Raw genomic sequence first — 15,496 nt, 5'->3', positions numbered from 1 at the left:
CTCCTGTCATCTCGATCTCATCTTTCGAATAAAACCAGCAGTTTTATAATAAATACTGCAATATGTTTGATGAAATAGCCATTCCATCTGCGCCCCCATGTTAACTGTAAAATAAAACAGATTTCATACACAAATTCATACATGGGTGAACAGAGAAAAGAGTTACGTGTTAAATTAATACGTCAATAGTAAATTCTGGCTCCTCAAAAAGCATCTGTAATAATAGCGAAAATATGGAGTCAAACTATGCACATATGCGGTTATGTGTATACGACATTGTTTTTAAAACTGCCTTTAACCATATACCCCCCAATGTCATTAAAGAGTTAACTAAATTAGAAAGCAACGTGACCATGCCAAGTCACGTGGTAATTTTGTGTTTTGCCGGCGTAAAATTCCTGTTTCCGTTACTGGTAGTTGGTGGACACTTCGGAGACAAGCCTGTTCTTTAAGAAAGGAAAATACCAACTACATTTCCCAGTGCGCTTTGCACAAACCTTCGATTCCAGCCTTCCAGCCTCAATGTGGTGGTGGCTGTGGTAACGGTGAACGGAGGCTGGGCAGTCCGTAAAAAATGGCAGACGAAGAGGAGCCCGGACAGGGTGCCAAGTCGCCCTCAGCAGAAGCCTCACAGCCAGAGAGCCCGCAAAATGTGCGCCAACCCCACGTTTCTTTCAACGAGACGGTGCACCCGGCGGTATCCGGCATGGTCAGCCAGCTATTCAGCCAGCCACCGCTGGCACTCAAATTCGACAAAAACATCAAACAGGCCTTCTACAATACCGGGGCTATGATCTTCGTTGCGATCTGCTGCGGGGCAGCCGTGTTGGTATACTTCATTCTGGAGGCCTTCCTCCGTCCGCTGCTATGGGCTGTTCTTTGCGGCACTTTTCTGCACCCTTTCAAATACTCTCTGGCCCGGATCGGTCGATCGTGGCTGAACGGCTTGCAGGACACAGGCACACCTATAGTGTTGGGCACCCTGCTGCTTCCCGTGTGGTTCGTGAATTACGGCGTGGAGACACTGGGGGGTTTGGTCCTGGAACGTCTCAAGGTGCTGTTGGCGATCGGGGCAGGGGTTCCCCTTGTCTGTTTTTTGTACTACTTTTGGAGCGTCATTGGCATGCAGGTGATAATCGAACACGCCTGTGCTGTCATTTGTTACGCGCTGGATTACTTCAATGCAGTGTGGGTGAGTAAACGGCGACACACCCCCTTTTGGGGGAAAACGACTCGCAAGGCAACGTTAGCTAACTTACGTTAGCTAAATTCACATACGTGTTATTTACTTGAAGTAAAAGTGGAAAAAGTGATTTGTGTTTTGGTCAAAATACTGGAATCAAATTTATTTCGAAGCGATGTAGACTAGCTAAATACATTAATTTACCGATAACTTCGAGCATTTTGCTATGTTCAGATGTCTGTCTTAAGCTAGCAAGCCTAATAGTGTCAGCTACCAATAGTTACATCTTATAGGTATTGGATGGTTTTGATGTCAGTTTAAATATCAAAACATTTAACCAAGTTACATCCTAGCTAGTTTCTTATATGGATATCTCAAGCTCCCCTTGAGTTCCCCTTGTGTTCCTTTGTTGTCTACTTAGCCACAGCTAGTTGTGATTCTGTGACATGCTAAAAATGGTGCTTGGCGAACATTTAACATTTAGCGGATGACACAACGTGACTGTAACTTGAATTTCATGAACGTAATTCAATCTACTGCAGTTTAAGTGAAAGACTTTTTTGAACGGAACTGGTCAGCTTTACGCAGCCCGTAGACGGAAGGGCTGTGGCCAGGCACATTGTCAGCTCAATGCCATCAGACCAGAAATAGACTGCAATCCTGGTGGTCATAAAAATATCATCATCGATCTGTTTGTTTGACCGACCGGCACATTCAACTGCTTCCCTTCACAAAAACAGGCTTTACAGGCTTTAAAAGACAATCAGCGAAAATGGCATTTTTAAGGGAAAGGTGACTAATTGCCTAACGCTTCTGGAGAAACGTTAGTCTCTGATCTTTAGTTTCATTATTTTGAGAGTCTAGTGTTTCCACCGAAGCAACACATTACCTGCACAGAATAACTGTCTAAAAAGAGGACATTTTGGGTGTAATGCTTGTCTGAGCAAAGTTGGCAATGTAATTTACAAAGCTTAAAATGTTTGCTTAAGCCTAGATCATATTAGTTAACGCCATGACACCACGAAAGCACACATTCTCTCAGATACAGAGGCGGTATATACATAGTCCTTCTTCAAGTCAGAATGCTTAGCTAGGCTTTGATTGGAAGAATCAACACTTTACCTTCTCAGCAGTTTGGTTTGCTTTTCTGCATCTTAACTAAGATCTGATCTGAGGCTAGCCCTCAGCATTTCCAGCTTGTGCTGTGCTTAATTTGCAGTTGTTCTGTGTGAACGACAGCAAAGTTTTTTTTTTTACACATTATCAGCTGAAAAATATGAAACATGAAAAAATAAAGCATGAATGATAACAAAGCTGTTAATTTTTTTTATCCAAAAAGATGAACTGTGGAAAACAGAGCTCCTTATGGAATTCAGTGAGGTGTCAATTAGTTGGGAGGCAAATTTGACACTGTGGAATGAGCGTGTGCTCTCTCTCTCTCTCTGTCTCTCTCTTTCTTTCTGTCTCAGGTTGGGACTCTCGTTGTTGGCTACGTGCTGGCTGTTGCTTTCAAGTGGACCCCGAGCATGGAGGGCTACTTGCAGGCCATGTCTGTGCCCGTTTGGACCGTGCTGCTGTTATACCTGGGTGAGCATGGCGCACTGGGCCCGAACCTAAAACAACAAAACACCACTGTGTGCCTGTTCTTCCTGATTTTCAGCTGTAAAAGCAAACGCAGATACCACTGGGCATGTTTTTGTGGTGGGACTGTGTCTTAGAGGCAGGTGGAGGCAGAAGCGCTTATCTTGTCAGATATAAGATAAAAAAAGAACATGCAGTTGCTCACAGTTCTGCTCAGTAATTATGCTCTCATTCAGGGTGTCTAAAAATGGCTCCAAGGCCATTACCGCATTTTTTTTTTCAGCCTCTCCCTTTTTTGTGCGTGTGAGGTTATCTCATGTTTGTACTCGAACTTATAAAACTGAGCCCAGGTGTCAACCCCCCCTCCAGCCCTTGGAGGGGTCCCATGTGCTTTGAGCCCACCCAAAGTTTTGCAAGTGACAAAGCACGTTTCATAGAGTATAAAGGGGTGTCACCATTGCGGCTGTCTAAAGGTCTCTTGAGCAGCATGTCATGCTGATATATTTAGAGACTGCACTGCCCGCATTAGTATTTCTACTGGTGAACTTCTAACCTCAGCGGCTGAAATGCTAAAATGTCTAGCCTCTTCTCCTTCTCTCTGTTGGTCAAGATGAGGTGCATTATCATGTGGTGTTGAGAAATAACATGTACAGTAGCGTGTTTTAGAGTTGAGTTTGCCTGCACCCTCCTTGCCTCATAGTCCAACAAGCAGAGGAAAATCAATTGAAAGGGTATTGTTCATGAAGTTATGTTGAGTTCATGCCATGTGTTGGGGTCAGTCATTGAAGAGATGTCCCTATTGCACTGATTGGTCTGAACTGAGCCTCGTGAGAGTAGCAGTAACAGCACACTCATAATGTGACATTAAAGGCTACCTGTGAATGTAGAATCTTTTCTGATAGAGTGAAGCAGCTCTGCAAATTGCCGCTGCATCTTCCATCTCACATTTTTCTCCTCTCTTATGTTCCTCTTCGTCCCACCCCCTACTCTCCCCAGTGTCTCTGACTGGGTCCTGGAGGGTCCCGATCTTTGTGGTTGTGGTCAGTCTCCTGATCGTGGGTTCCCTGCAGGAGAAACCTCAGGTCTCAGGCAAAGGTGAGCGAGCGGCCACTGATACCAGCACGACCTGTCTGTGCCTTCCAGCCAACATGATATACTTCTTGTTCAATCAGGTCTTTTAACCCTCATTAGAGGTTTTAATTTAAACGTACTGTTATATTTGTTGTCCTGGGGCCACAGCCATTGTTCGCACAGTGCGGCCCACTTGGGAGGCAGCTGTGATTGCAGCGTACAGTATTGTGATATGGCAGTTCTCCGTTTTACCTGACGCTGCAGGTGAGCTGTCGGGGCAGGTGCTGTCCTTTGCTGCCAGCACCATCTACATGGCCATCTCCTGTAGCAACATCAGACCCAACCAGGACCAGGAAGGCTCCACACCCCTTTCTCAAGGTGAGTAAACAGTAAGAGAAACAGTGGAGAAAAAAGGTGCCCACTAAAATCATAGTGGTAACAGGTATGCTAAGGTCCGCTAATTTATTAAGAGTAAGAAGACATTGAACTTCACATACCAGTGTTTCTGCATGACATGAAACTGAGGGAGTCAGTACAGTTGTACCCACAACTAAGAATTTTTGTGTGCTGTGTTACAACATATAAGACAGTTACGTTAGTGCTTGACTGCAGCTACAATTGTATTGTCTCTCTCTCTCTGGTACGTGAGTGTAACACTCTCCCATTTTTTGCCTGATGCAGCTCTGTGTGGGGCATGGACAGGTAGAGTGAGCATGTGTGTGTGTGTGTGTATGTGTGAGATTGCCGTATCTCAGATGGTATGTGCAAAATATGGTAGATATAGTATTATTATACCAGTACATATGTATACTGGTGCTAATGTGCCAATATACCATTAACAAAATGTCAAGCTTGTATTTGTGGGTGGTTTTAATATTCTAGCTATTTGTATATAGTTTCTGTTTATGATTGTGTTGCATGTCTAATGTCTGAGTGGCATTCAGTACAGGTTTATAATCATACATTGATGGAGTTCTTTTGGCTACTGGCTGTAATTTAGGCGTTGTCTTTTTTGTCCTTTATAGTACAGTGATATTGTGAATACATTGGTATGTATTGGAGTGATATGTTTAGAGGGTGGTGTGCAGTGAACCATAACTGGAGGTTAGCAGCAGTCATGGTGACTGAACCCCACATGTGTAATAAGCCTGAGATTTGTGGGCTCTGAGCGTTGTCCCCCGACTCTCTGCAGACACAGTTGACCCCCCCGGGCGCAGGACGCGGCCGGAGATTCGGACGCTGCTGCACAAGGAGAAGGCCAGTGACATCTACTTTGTGCTGCTGGCATGGGCCATTGTCCTGGTGCAGATCTGGCTCAACCTGTGGATTCTGCAGCTGCTGCCTATCCCTGTGGCTGGTAACCTGAGCCTGTACCCACGCACACCTTATCACGCAGACACACACACTCACTCGCTTACATGCTTACTCCCTCACACACGTTCATTCAGAGTCTCGCTTACCCTCTCACCTACTCACATTCACTCACTCACACACTGACCCAGATACACCCATTCATTCTCTTACACCCTCACTCAGTCACTCACATTCCCCTATTAAACACTTGATGCTGTACACTGCCTCACTGGCACACAGTCATACACGCATGTTCTCAGAAACAAAAATAACTGGTTTTCCTCTGTTGCCTAATATCCCCTCCAACAAATTGCTATAGGACATACATACAATACCACTGCTGTTGACCATAAGAGTTCTAGAGTTCTAGGCTTTGTTCTTCTTTGTTTTATTGTTGTTATTATTACTTTTTGATCTGAATGTATCATTGTATACCAAGAGTATAGATATAAGGTACTTGGACACACACTTTGTAGTAGGATACGATTAAGTATGTCATGTAAATGATCTATGTGTCATGTTCACCCTGCATTTTGAAGGGTATAGGGTGTCCTTGGCTGATTTCTGGTGTATGTGTGCTTGAAATGGCTTTGTTTGCTGTTTGCTGTGTGCAGTGTGGGTGCTGAAGAAGCTGGTGGTGCACTTTGGGCTTAAGGGCTTTGCGGTGAGGACCCTGGCTTCGTGGGGGGCTGCGATTGGCCAGTTCCTCAAGGAGCGGCAGGAGGCCCTGCTGCCTGGGCCAATTAAAGGCCTGGCCCAGTTCCTGCTCAGAGTGGACACCAAGGTAAACCCCGCCCCTACCCAACCATCCACCTCTGACCATCATCTCCAGTCTGCACCGCCACAGTCACTCCGTCCATCTGTACCCAGCACCGCCCCCCCCACCCCCCATTCTTTCAGAACCCCCCCCCACTGCCATGTTAATCTAGCCCACAGTAACAGCCACAGCTCCACTCAGCCTCTCAGTCACTGTGATTTGGGCGATTTGAAGACCGACCTCAGCCACCATGCCAGGTAAAGTAGACACCCTCTCCTTCACAATGCCTCACAGACACATTGCTCTCCCGAACCCTACCCACAGCTGACAGCCCTTTGCGATAGTTTGTTGAGGCTGCAGTCAAAGCGGCAACGGTTGGTCTGTGGTTATGGCACCCGGCTGGCAGCGGTGTTAGGCACTGAGAGTCAGAATTGTCTGTGACTTTTTGGATGGAAACGGGGGGGTCCGGCACGGTCCGGGTGCATGAGCTGTGGTGCCCATGTGATGCCTGGCACAGTCTCTGTAAGCATGGCGGAGTGTCCCTGCCTGGATCTTGGATCAGTCCGAGGCGCTTGGCACTGTTTGTCTGCACAGAGGAAAGGAGAAGCTACAATCCTGCCAGCATGCTCGCTGCACCGGTCAGGTGGTGACATTTCAAACCCGGACTCAACAAAATCGCCAGATTTTAGGGGAGATCACTAAAGACAAACAGGCAGGCACATACACTGCACATACATAGACGCATAGCTGTATTGCCATTTCTTCCTTTCATGTAGTTCTAAGATCATCTTATATTGCGTGACTCGTCACACTGCTACTACTGAATTTTAGGAACTGCACGTAATTGAGCATTTTGCTTGATGTTGAGATTATATATACAACTACGCGGAGATCCTAATGGAGGTATGCTTAAACCTGATCTTTATCAAAATGCTCTCTGCAGGTATTCTGTAACAGCAGGGAGCTTTTTCACAACTGGAGGTTACCAGCTGTCAAATCAATTGAACCCCATGCGTTTATTAAATGCCAGTCTGTAAAAACTAGACAAGAAACACTTGCTCAAATGCACTACTTAGGCTGATAAAAAGTGCGGTTAGGTTGAACAGAGGGCCATGTCATCTTAATGTAATTCATGCATTGATGATATCAAAATGCCAAACTATATGTCAGTTAGGATAATGGGGGCTACCACTGTCTGAGTCTCTTCTGAACCTCCTGACCCAGTTTCCAGATAACTACTTCACTGTGAAAATGGCACTTTGAAGAGGAGATACCCTTTTAAGATACTCTTAATAGAACAAAAGGATATTTCAACCTCTGGTTAAATGTACTATTTCCCAGTTTTTTGTGCATATATCCTCCTGGCTTGCTGAATATCCTTGTAAATGTACCTTTGCCTGTCTTCTGCCCTTGGCCATATGTTTAAAACTCACTGATCATTCAGTCATCTCTCCATTTCACATCATTTGAATTTCATTTCCTCTCTAGAGACCCACACCCAGAATGTCGCATATAAGGGCAACTTCCAGCAAGATCAAATGGTTATTTCTACAATGTACAGGTGTCAATTTAAGAAAAATTCCACTCAAATATGTATGTATGTATGTATTTTTCCCCTCCCTCCCCTTCTTCTCACCTCCTTCTCTCCTCAAACCCTTACTTTTAGGAACAATGTAGGAAACAAAAAGAGAAATGGTGCAGGAACACTTCTCTTTTTTGGTAATTCACATGTGTATTTTAGTCTAGAGTCACTGTTTCACAGCTCCACAGCTACCACCCCTTCCAGTCAGCCCCTCCCCATTGGAGAGGCTTGTGCCTGAAACCATGTGATGATTGCTTCTCACTTGCACTCGTGTTTGTTCTCTCCAATAATCCCCCCCGTGTCTTCTTGTCTTCCTTCCAAAAGCTCTGGCATTGGCTTAACAAGCAGGTAATGATCTGGTGGTTTAGTCTGCAGTAACGGAGAGAGAGCGAGAGAGAAAGCGCGAGCGAGTGAGAGTGAGTGAGATTGCACACCCATTAGACGCTTGGACTGAGGCTGTATCCATCCACTTTCACTGTCATCTTATTCACCCTTCCAGATCCGCTGCTAAAATCATGGGCTTCCTGCTTCTTTAAGCTCTGCCGGTGTTAGTGCCGCAAGCTATCGAAGGTTTTTCTTTCTTTTCTTTTTTTTTTTTTTAAATTGATCGCAACACTTGCAACCCTGCCACCCCCACCCCCCCACCCCCCCACAAGCCATTCATCGCAGCTTCAATTCTAAGTGGATATCTTTGCAGAAAAAATCCTATCTTCCATTCTTATGAATTTCAAGAAAATGAGAAGTGATTAAAAAAAGATGGACAAAATTTGCCACGCTGCCTCGGCACCCTCACCCTCCCACTTTGAGCATGGCTTCCCAAAGCAGCAGTGTAGCGTGGAGCACTTTGCCTGTTTGTGCACCTGGGTATCCGTCAGGCTCTCCCCTCGGTTCTCTCCAGCCCCTTGAAGCTGGCCCGTGAGGAGAGTCCTGCCTTTTAGCCCTTTGCGCAAGCCCTCGCCCACGGCGAGTTTGTAAACCTTGTTTGGTGTGCATCCTCTGCTCACCAGGTGCACTCTCAGCAATGCCTGCTCCTCACACCCTCCCCCCAAAGACCTGTTCTGCACTCTTTCCAGAACCTTCCATAGCTTCCATAGCTGGTTGGCTTTGTACACCTGAGATGCATGTAGAGATAACATGCCTTTTTAGACTGTTGTGGTTTGAGGGGTGTGGTGGCGGGAGGGGGGGACAGGGTGGGGCTCTGGAGGAGAGGAGCTTTACGGTTTGCTGTTTTCCTGTATTGAGCTCTGATTGGAGGAGGTTTTCCTCAGCCTCTGCCCGAGTTCTCTTGACTTAAGGGTAACCTTAAGAAAAAGCCATCCAGATCATCTTTCTCTTGCCCACGGTGCAGATAGAGGAAGGGAAATATTCACTTTTATGTGCTTTTTTTAAATGGTTGAGTTATGTTACGCAATGTGGAGAGAACTCATGAAGCTTAGCTTTATAAGGACTTTCATTTATGAGTGTTGTTTATTGCCAGGAATTAAAATGGTTCGCTAATGCAATAAATGTAGGTGAAGCAGGTCAATATCCCCTTGAATTGTATCTGTAACTGCCTTAGTATAGTATAGTAACATTTTTGTAAAACCGCTTCCTGTTGGTTTACTGGGCCCTGTCAATATTACAACACACTGAACAGCAGGTTTATCCACATAGCAGTAAAGAGATTAAGTGTGGTTATCTGTACGCCCAAGGCCCCGTTGAAGCTATACATTATCTTTGTAAACAAGGTTAAGTCTCAGGCATCTGTAACTTAGCTGTCCTTGAAAGTTAAGAAAACTAAGCTTCTTTATGACAAAAGCTCGGGAGGGAAGGATTCTGACGGTCTCGGCAGATTACATTTTAAGCAAGCAAGAAAGTATGGGTAACATTATATTGTACACTGTTCGTTTCGTTAACAGATACATACAGGAAAACAACGGGGATTTTGGAGGCCACTGACACTAATACTAAGCCAACATCCTTACCCATGTAATGGTGACAACCAGTAATCCACTTACACAGTCCAAAATGGTCTTTTTGTCAACGTAACCTGAAGTGGACGTGCAAGTGCGACTTCAAAGGAGTTTGTAATGCTGGGAGCCATAGAGAAACCTGGGTTGAGGAGACACGGACCCTTTCTGACAAAGAGGATCTTTTATTGATTTCATGCCCGGTCTCCAACTCTGTCCACTGCTGCACAGGGACAGAGTTAGAGAATATCTCAAGGACTGATTCTACACAAAAGTACCTGAAGTTTTCTTTCAGAAGTGGGGAATGGCCTCCACAGATGGTATAGTCAAGTTTTAAGCATGTGGGTGTATGGTCTGAGGGTTACCCTGTCGCTTAATCCAGGGTGGCAGGGTGGCAGGGTGAAGGGTGAGGGAGTCGCTGTTTCCCGGCCGTTAGGGGAGGAACGCGGACACAGGTTTCTCTATGTGTCCGGGCACACTTGCATGTCTGTACAGATCGCCTGCAACCCGACTGGTCCCTGACCTCCCCGTCTCTGTCTCTTCCTCTCTCTCACTCACTCTCCCCCCGGCTCTCTCCTCCTTTCTCTTTTTCTCCCCGCTCTGTTCCTTTCTCTCTCTCTCTCTCTCTCTCTCTCTCTCTCTCTCTCTCTCTCTCTCTGTGCAGATGATTGTGTGGCTCGAGCGCTCCCTGGACAAACTCATCAGCATCTTCATCATCTTCCTCCTGGTGACGGGGACTCTGCTGATGGCGCTGCTCCTGACTGCCATGGTACTCTGTCCCAGCCAGTGCCCCACAGTACACTGACCAATCACAGGCCGGTATAGGCGTGGTGCTAGCCATGCAGTCAGAAGCCTACTGCTCAACAAACTTCTGTTCTGAATCACAAAAATATAAACTATTGCATTGTTACTTAAGCTATTATTATTTAGTAACAGTAATTATTGCTAAGAATAAATGGTCCAGTCATGTAAGAGCAGGCAGCAGAGGGTAGTGCTATTACAGAGATAATGATAAGCCTATTTAAACCTTTAGGACAAACACTCCAAGAGACAAATTACACAGTGGTTATATTATTCCTCAAATATCCACAATGGTGCTGTTAAGGAAAGGTCTGACTAGAGGTCTGACATGATTTCCATTATAATTTGCATATTCAAATAGATGGTGTCGAGCTCTCCCTGTTCCCGGCTGTTATTTCAGCACAATGGGCTGCTGTAGATGACATTTAAGAAATAATAGTTATGTATGCCCGCCCTTTTCGTAATGTTAGCTGCTCTTGTTTAAATTTTTGATTAAATGGAGATCATCTGAGTTGCGCAGGACACAGAGAGTTCATAATCTGAATGTGTCAGACCCCTGAGGCACAGGTGCGGTATAATCAGTGCAGACTTTGGTCAGCCTTTCACTACAGCAAGTGCAGTTTTTTTCCTTCCCTGACATGTCATAAAACAAAGGAACAAAACCTTACCCCAGGGATAAATCACAAACTCACACAATTGTACACTATAAAAAAACAATGCTCCAATTAGTACATTTACCCACACAACAGCATGAAGCACAGTAGCAGGTGACAATTTTTAAAGCAGCCTGGTCACTATTTAAGTCACTATTTATGTTCCTGAAATGTTATTATGTTAACTGAAGTTATAACAGGTTGATTGTGGTGGACATTGAACATGCTAAAAATTTGTTTTAAGACATATAATCTTTGAAAAAAAGTTGTGGACTTGTGGAGACTTGCTTGAATTTGTTGCTGAAGGTGAGGGCAAAGCTCATTGACTGGAATGAAGGTAATCTTGGTTTCTAATGCTCAGGTGAAGTCTCTAGGTGCTGAAGTGCCTGTAAATGTCGCTCAGACAGTTTGCTCGCTTTCCCTGGTTTGCAGGTTCACCATGAAAGTGTCCACATTGTTGAGGTCACCAGCAACCTCATCAATGAGACCGTGTCGAACCACCCCGAATGGGCCAAGTAAGTCACAGGGACTGCCACACGCCAGAACTGTCACAAGCTTTATTGGAGGTGACGTTTCCCCTGTAGGAGACGGTACCGGTTGTCACATCATATGCACTGTGATTCCTGGTTTCTCAGTCCACCATGGTGGACTTGTACTAGTCTGTCCTGTTCATTGGAACAACAGCGGACATTTGTGGCCACTTCTTTGAGTTGTCAGTGGTATACCTAACAGTTACAGCTAACCTTGTGTTTTCTAATCACACAGTACAGTTTGAAAAAGAACCTTAGAGCAGGTTTAGTTGGGTGTACCAGTCAGCAGACTCAGGAAATGCCCCTTTATAGTGGCAGATTGATAAAGGATGTATACATCCAACCAAACGCTGTCTCTGGGGTTTAGTTTCTTGGGTAAACTCTTGGTGTCTTGTAAGCACCCACCACTGGTCACCATGAGTACTGCTGAGCTGTTAAACTCTGACTTCTAAAGTGCACACCTCAAATCCATAAAAAGAAAGGCCTGTTTCACACAGCAAGGCACTGTACAGAGGCATGACAGAGCACTTCATAGATTATTAATAGCAAAACTCTGCTGTCCGATCGTCAAATGGGCAAGACTGTGACATTTAAAGGGGTTGCTAGCCTGTAAACCCATCCCCTACATCTGGGGTTCACCGCCTTTGCCAGAAAGCAAAAACCGCCCCTTTAATCCGACACAGCTGGCAACTTTGGCAACTGCAGTAACTTGACTCACTGAATGTCTGGGCATGAAATATCAGGAATGTGTTTGTTTGCTGTGCTCTTTAATTCTATTGGCTGGTGCAGTGTCTGTGGAGGCGAGGGGTGTGCTCTGTGTTCCATCACATTGCAGACTCCAGAATATAAAGTGACACGGTAATGTATCCTTCAAGGAGCTCGGACAGGGCTGTTTTCGGCTGACACCTTCTGGAGCAGACTCGCATCGACTTAATGCTGAAAGCGTTCCACTGGCTGGCCCAGGGGCTGATCTGGAGCCACCCTTATTGTTCTCTGTTTATGGACAGAGGGAACACATTTCTGTAAATCTGACACCCCTGAGCAGTTCTCTCCTCTCCCTTACCTACAGCTGGCTCCCAGAAGCCCAGGTGGTCCAGAGGGCATTGAACTCTGCAGCCACCAACGTCTATCAGCATGGGAGAGAGTGGATAACTCATAAGGTAGGGAAGCCAACACAATGCTATTCCCCATTTGCATGGCACACACTCCACAAATGGGGAGAATCCATGGGTACTCTACAGCATTGTGCTCATACTACATCCTTTCGCGCAAAGGGGCTTTTGTTCGTGATACAGAAGCAAACACATTTTCAGTAAATAAGAGCTGTAGCAATACCGTAAACGAGCAATTAAGTAACGGTGTTATGAACAACAGCATAATAGCAGCATAATAAAACCTAAACTGTGTTAATAATGTGCTGGGAATGAGGAGTGTTGCCTTATACTCCAATACCTAAAGCTGTGGATCCCTGAATTGCAAGGGTCTCGGAGGCAGCAACGTGTGAGAGTGGCGAGCGCCTGGGAGACAGGGCTGTGACTCTGTACTTGCGCTGTACCTGCGAAAACCCTGCTCTGTGCGTGAAGGAGAGGAATAGGTCATGACACGGTTTCCCCTCTGTGTTACAGCTACACAAGATGCTGGGTGATAAAGTCAACCACACGGCCGTCATCGAGAAGCAGGTGCTGGAGCTGTGGGATCGCCTCTACCACTCCTGGTTCGTCAAGGTAAGGGCCGCGCTGTCGCCACGGACCCCGGAAATAACACACTCCCCGTGTGAAAGCTGACTGTGAACCAGACTGATGTGGTCGTGTCTGTGCTGTTGAGAGATGAGTTAATGCCACGTCAGCAGTACAGTGCTTCCTGTGTTCAGATAGCAGAGATAGCAGAGAATGAAGGTTACCTTTTCACCCCAGCTCTGCATTGCTTGGTTCTTCTGCTTAGCACACATCCTCAAAGTGGAGAGGGATGACACGAGCAAAGTTTGTGATTGAGGGTGAGGTTAGCTCGGGAGGTGAGAACAGGGTAAGCCCCCCTATACACACACACACACACATCCTAGGGCCACCCCTCTCCCCGGGCATTTGGGAGAAGGAGCGCGCTGACGGGGTTGCCTCTGGGCCTTCCGCAGAACGTGACCCACACAGGCCGTCACCGCGGACACAAGCTCCACCCCCAGCGGCAGAACAGCTGGCTGGGAGACATCCTGGACTGGCAGGACATCGCCTCCTTCGTGCAGGAGAACATCGAGACGCTTCTGTCTGTGAGTACGAGATCCGCCGTCACATCACCCCGACACCCCGTCTTGTACCTCACACTGCACCCCCAGCAGCACCAACCCCCCGTCCCACGTGTGAATGTCAGTAGTTGTAGTAGATTGTGTAGCTGTGCAAGTCACCTTGGCCCTTTAAGGTATATTCAACGTTTGATACTTTCTGTGTGTGCTTTGCAGTTGCAGCTAGTTTTATCTGTGAGTTTTCTCGCAGTCACTTTCTAACATGTCCAACCAAATCAACACTTCAGCTATAGATTTTCCATGAAGAGTTGAGTGTAGGAATGAACCCCAGGAAAGGTTCTGAGTTTGACATTCACTCCACACACAAGTCATACTGGAAGACTGCAAGACTGATTTGTAAGTGCTAGACAAGTCCAATCAAAGGCTTTTCCTGGGTTTCTGTTTCACCCTGGATGCTTTTTCATGAGGCAAAAGCAAACAGTACTACAAAACATGTTTTGTTAAATCAGTATATGTCACAGTACTGTCACAACAAATATTGTTATCAAAAGCTCTAATAATGTCACTGACAAAACCTTTCTGAAATGTGCAACTTCAGTATGTTGAGATCCTTACCTTTGCTAATTAAACTGACATTAAAAAATACTACTGTGCCCTTAGCCTTGATGGATTTAACCTTGGCCTGTAGCCTTGGTCTCTATAGTCATGGCCATGTGCCAGTTTTTTCCAGTATTGACCTCTCAGCCAATCTATAAAATGTATTTGGTAATGTGGAGTAGTAATGTATTCATGTGTGGTAAACTATTGTGTGTATGATAATTTATTGTGTTGTAGTAACACATTGGGCATGATTTCATGGTGTGGTATCTGTATGGCTGTGTAGTTTGTGGTGATATATTATACATGATCTTGTCTTCTGGTATGGTAATGCATTCTGTGTCAAAACATTTTGAGAATGTTGACGTTTTGTGTAGATGTATTGTGCATGATAGTATTTTCTGTTGTGAAGTATTGTGTGTTAATATGACATGTTAGGGCGGTGTGGTAAAGTATTATATGTGCTGCTGTGGGCTGATAATGTATTGCGTTACTGTGGTGTGATATTGTATTGTGATATGGTGATGTGCTGTGATATGGTAATGTCCTGTGATATGGTCATGCGTTGTCATGCGGTCCTGTGGCCTGCAGATCCTGGAGTCACTGTGGGTGGTGATGAGCCGTAACGTGGGCCTGCTGATCTCCACCACCACCACACTGCTCACCGTGCTCTTCCACAGCGGCACGGCGCTGCTCAACTTCGTCCTGTCCCTGGTGAGAGCCTTCTTGTGTTCTGTGTGCCACTCGCTGCCCTTTGTTCATCTCTCTTCTCTTTCTCTCACTCTGTGTGCCACTGGCTGCCCTTGTGTCATCTCTCTTCTCTTTCTCTCACTCTGTGTGCCACTGGCTGCCCTTGATATGTCTGTGTTCCCTTTTTCTTATTCTGTGTGCCACTCACTGTCCTGGAAGCGTTTCTCCTGCTCTCAGTCTCTCCGTGCTGTTCACTGCCATGGGCACGCGTCTGTTACCTTCTCTTTCTGCCTCTGACTGTCCTTGGCCTGCTTCCCTTTCTTGCTTTTTCTCTCTCTCTCTCTCTCTCTCTCTCTCGGCTTGTCCAAACTTGCTTGCTCTCTCTGTGGCACTTTATGTCCTGGACATATTTCTCTGACCTCCTCACTCTCTCTCTGTCTGTTGTCCGTGGTTTATTGTCTGTAAATCATCACCCACAGATCTCACCCGAGCGTACTCCTTTATTTTGGCTGTACA

General features: G+C 45.9%; 1 protein-coding gene across 4 annotated transcripts in view; it reads left to right on the top strand.

The window, feature by feature from the left end:
• The first annotated feature begins 436 nt into the window (after window positions 1-436).
• The window catches only part of tmem245 (transmembrane protein 245), a 30,880-nt gene continuing 15,820 nt past the window's right edge, over window positions 437-15,496 (top strand). For 2 of the 4 annotated variants that reach the window (XM_036539002.1, XM_036538998.1), the window contains exons 1-14: window positions 437-1,192; window positions 2,653-2,770; window positions 3,761-3,859; window positions 4,100-4,213; window positions 4,517-4,537; window positions 5,028-5,192; window positions 5,803-5,972; window positions 7,852-7,875; window positions 10,141-10,245; window positions 11,363-11,445; window positions 12,530-12,620; window positions 13,086-13,184; window positions 13,589-13,720; window positions 14,882-15,004. In XM_036539002.1, the coding sequence (XP_036394895.1) occupies window positions 575-1,192; window positions 2,653-2,770; window positions 3,761-3,859; window positions 4,100-4,213; window positions 4,517-4,537; window positions 5,028-5,192; window positions 5,803-5,972; window positions 7,852-7,875; window positions 10,141-10,245; window positions 11,363-11,445; window positions 12,530-12,620; window positions 13,086-13,184; window positions 13,589-13,720; window positions 14,882-15,004 (1,962 nt within the window). In that variant the 5' untranslated portion in view covers window positions 437-574. The remainder of the gene's footprint in view (window positions 1,193-2,652; window positions 2,771-3,760; window positions 3,860-4,099; window positions 4,214-4,516; window positions 4,538-5,027; window positions 5,193-5,802; window positions 5,973-7,851; window positions 7,876-10,140; window positions 10,246-11,362; window positions 11,446-12,529; window positions 12,621-13,085; window positions 13,185-13,588; window positions 13,721-14,881; window positions 15,005-15,496) is intronic. The other 2 variants (XM_036538999.1, XM_036539000.1) reach the window with 2 other exon arrangements.

The sequence above is a fragment of the Megalops cyprinoides genome, chromosome 10 (genome assembly GCF_013368585.1).
Source record: "Megalops cyprinoides isolate fMegCyp1 chromosome 10, fMegCyp1.pri, whole genome shotgun sequence".
Classification (NCBI taxonomy): domain Eukaryota; kingdom Metazoa; phylum Chordata; class Actinopteri; order Elopiformes; family Megalopidae; genus Megalops; species Megalops cyprinoides.
This window is presented reverse-complemented; position numbering and strand designations above follow the sequence as displayed.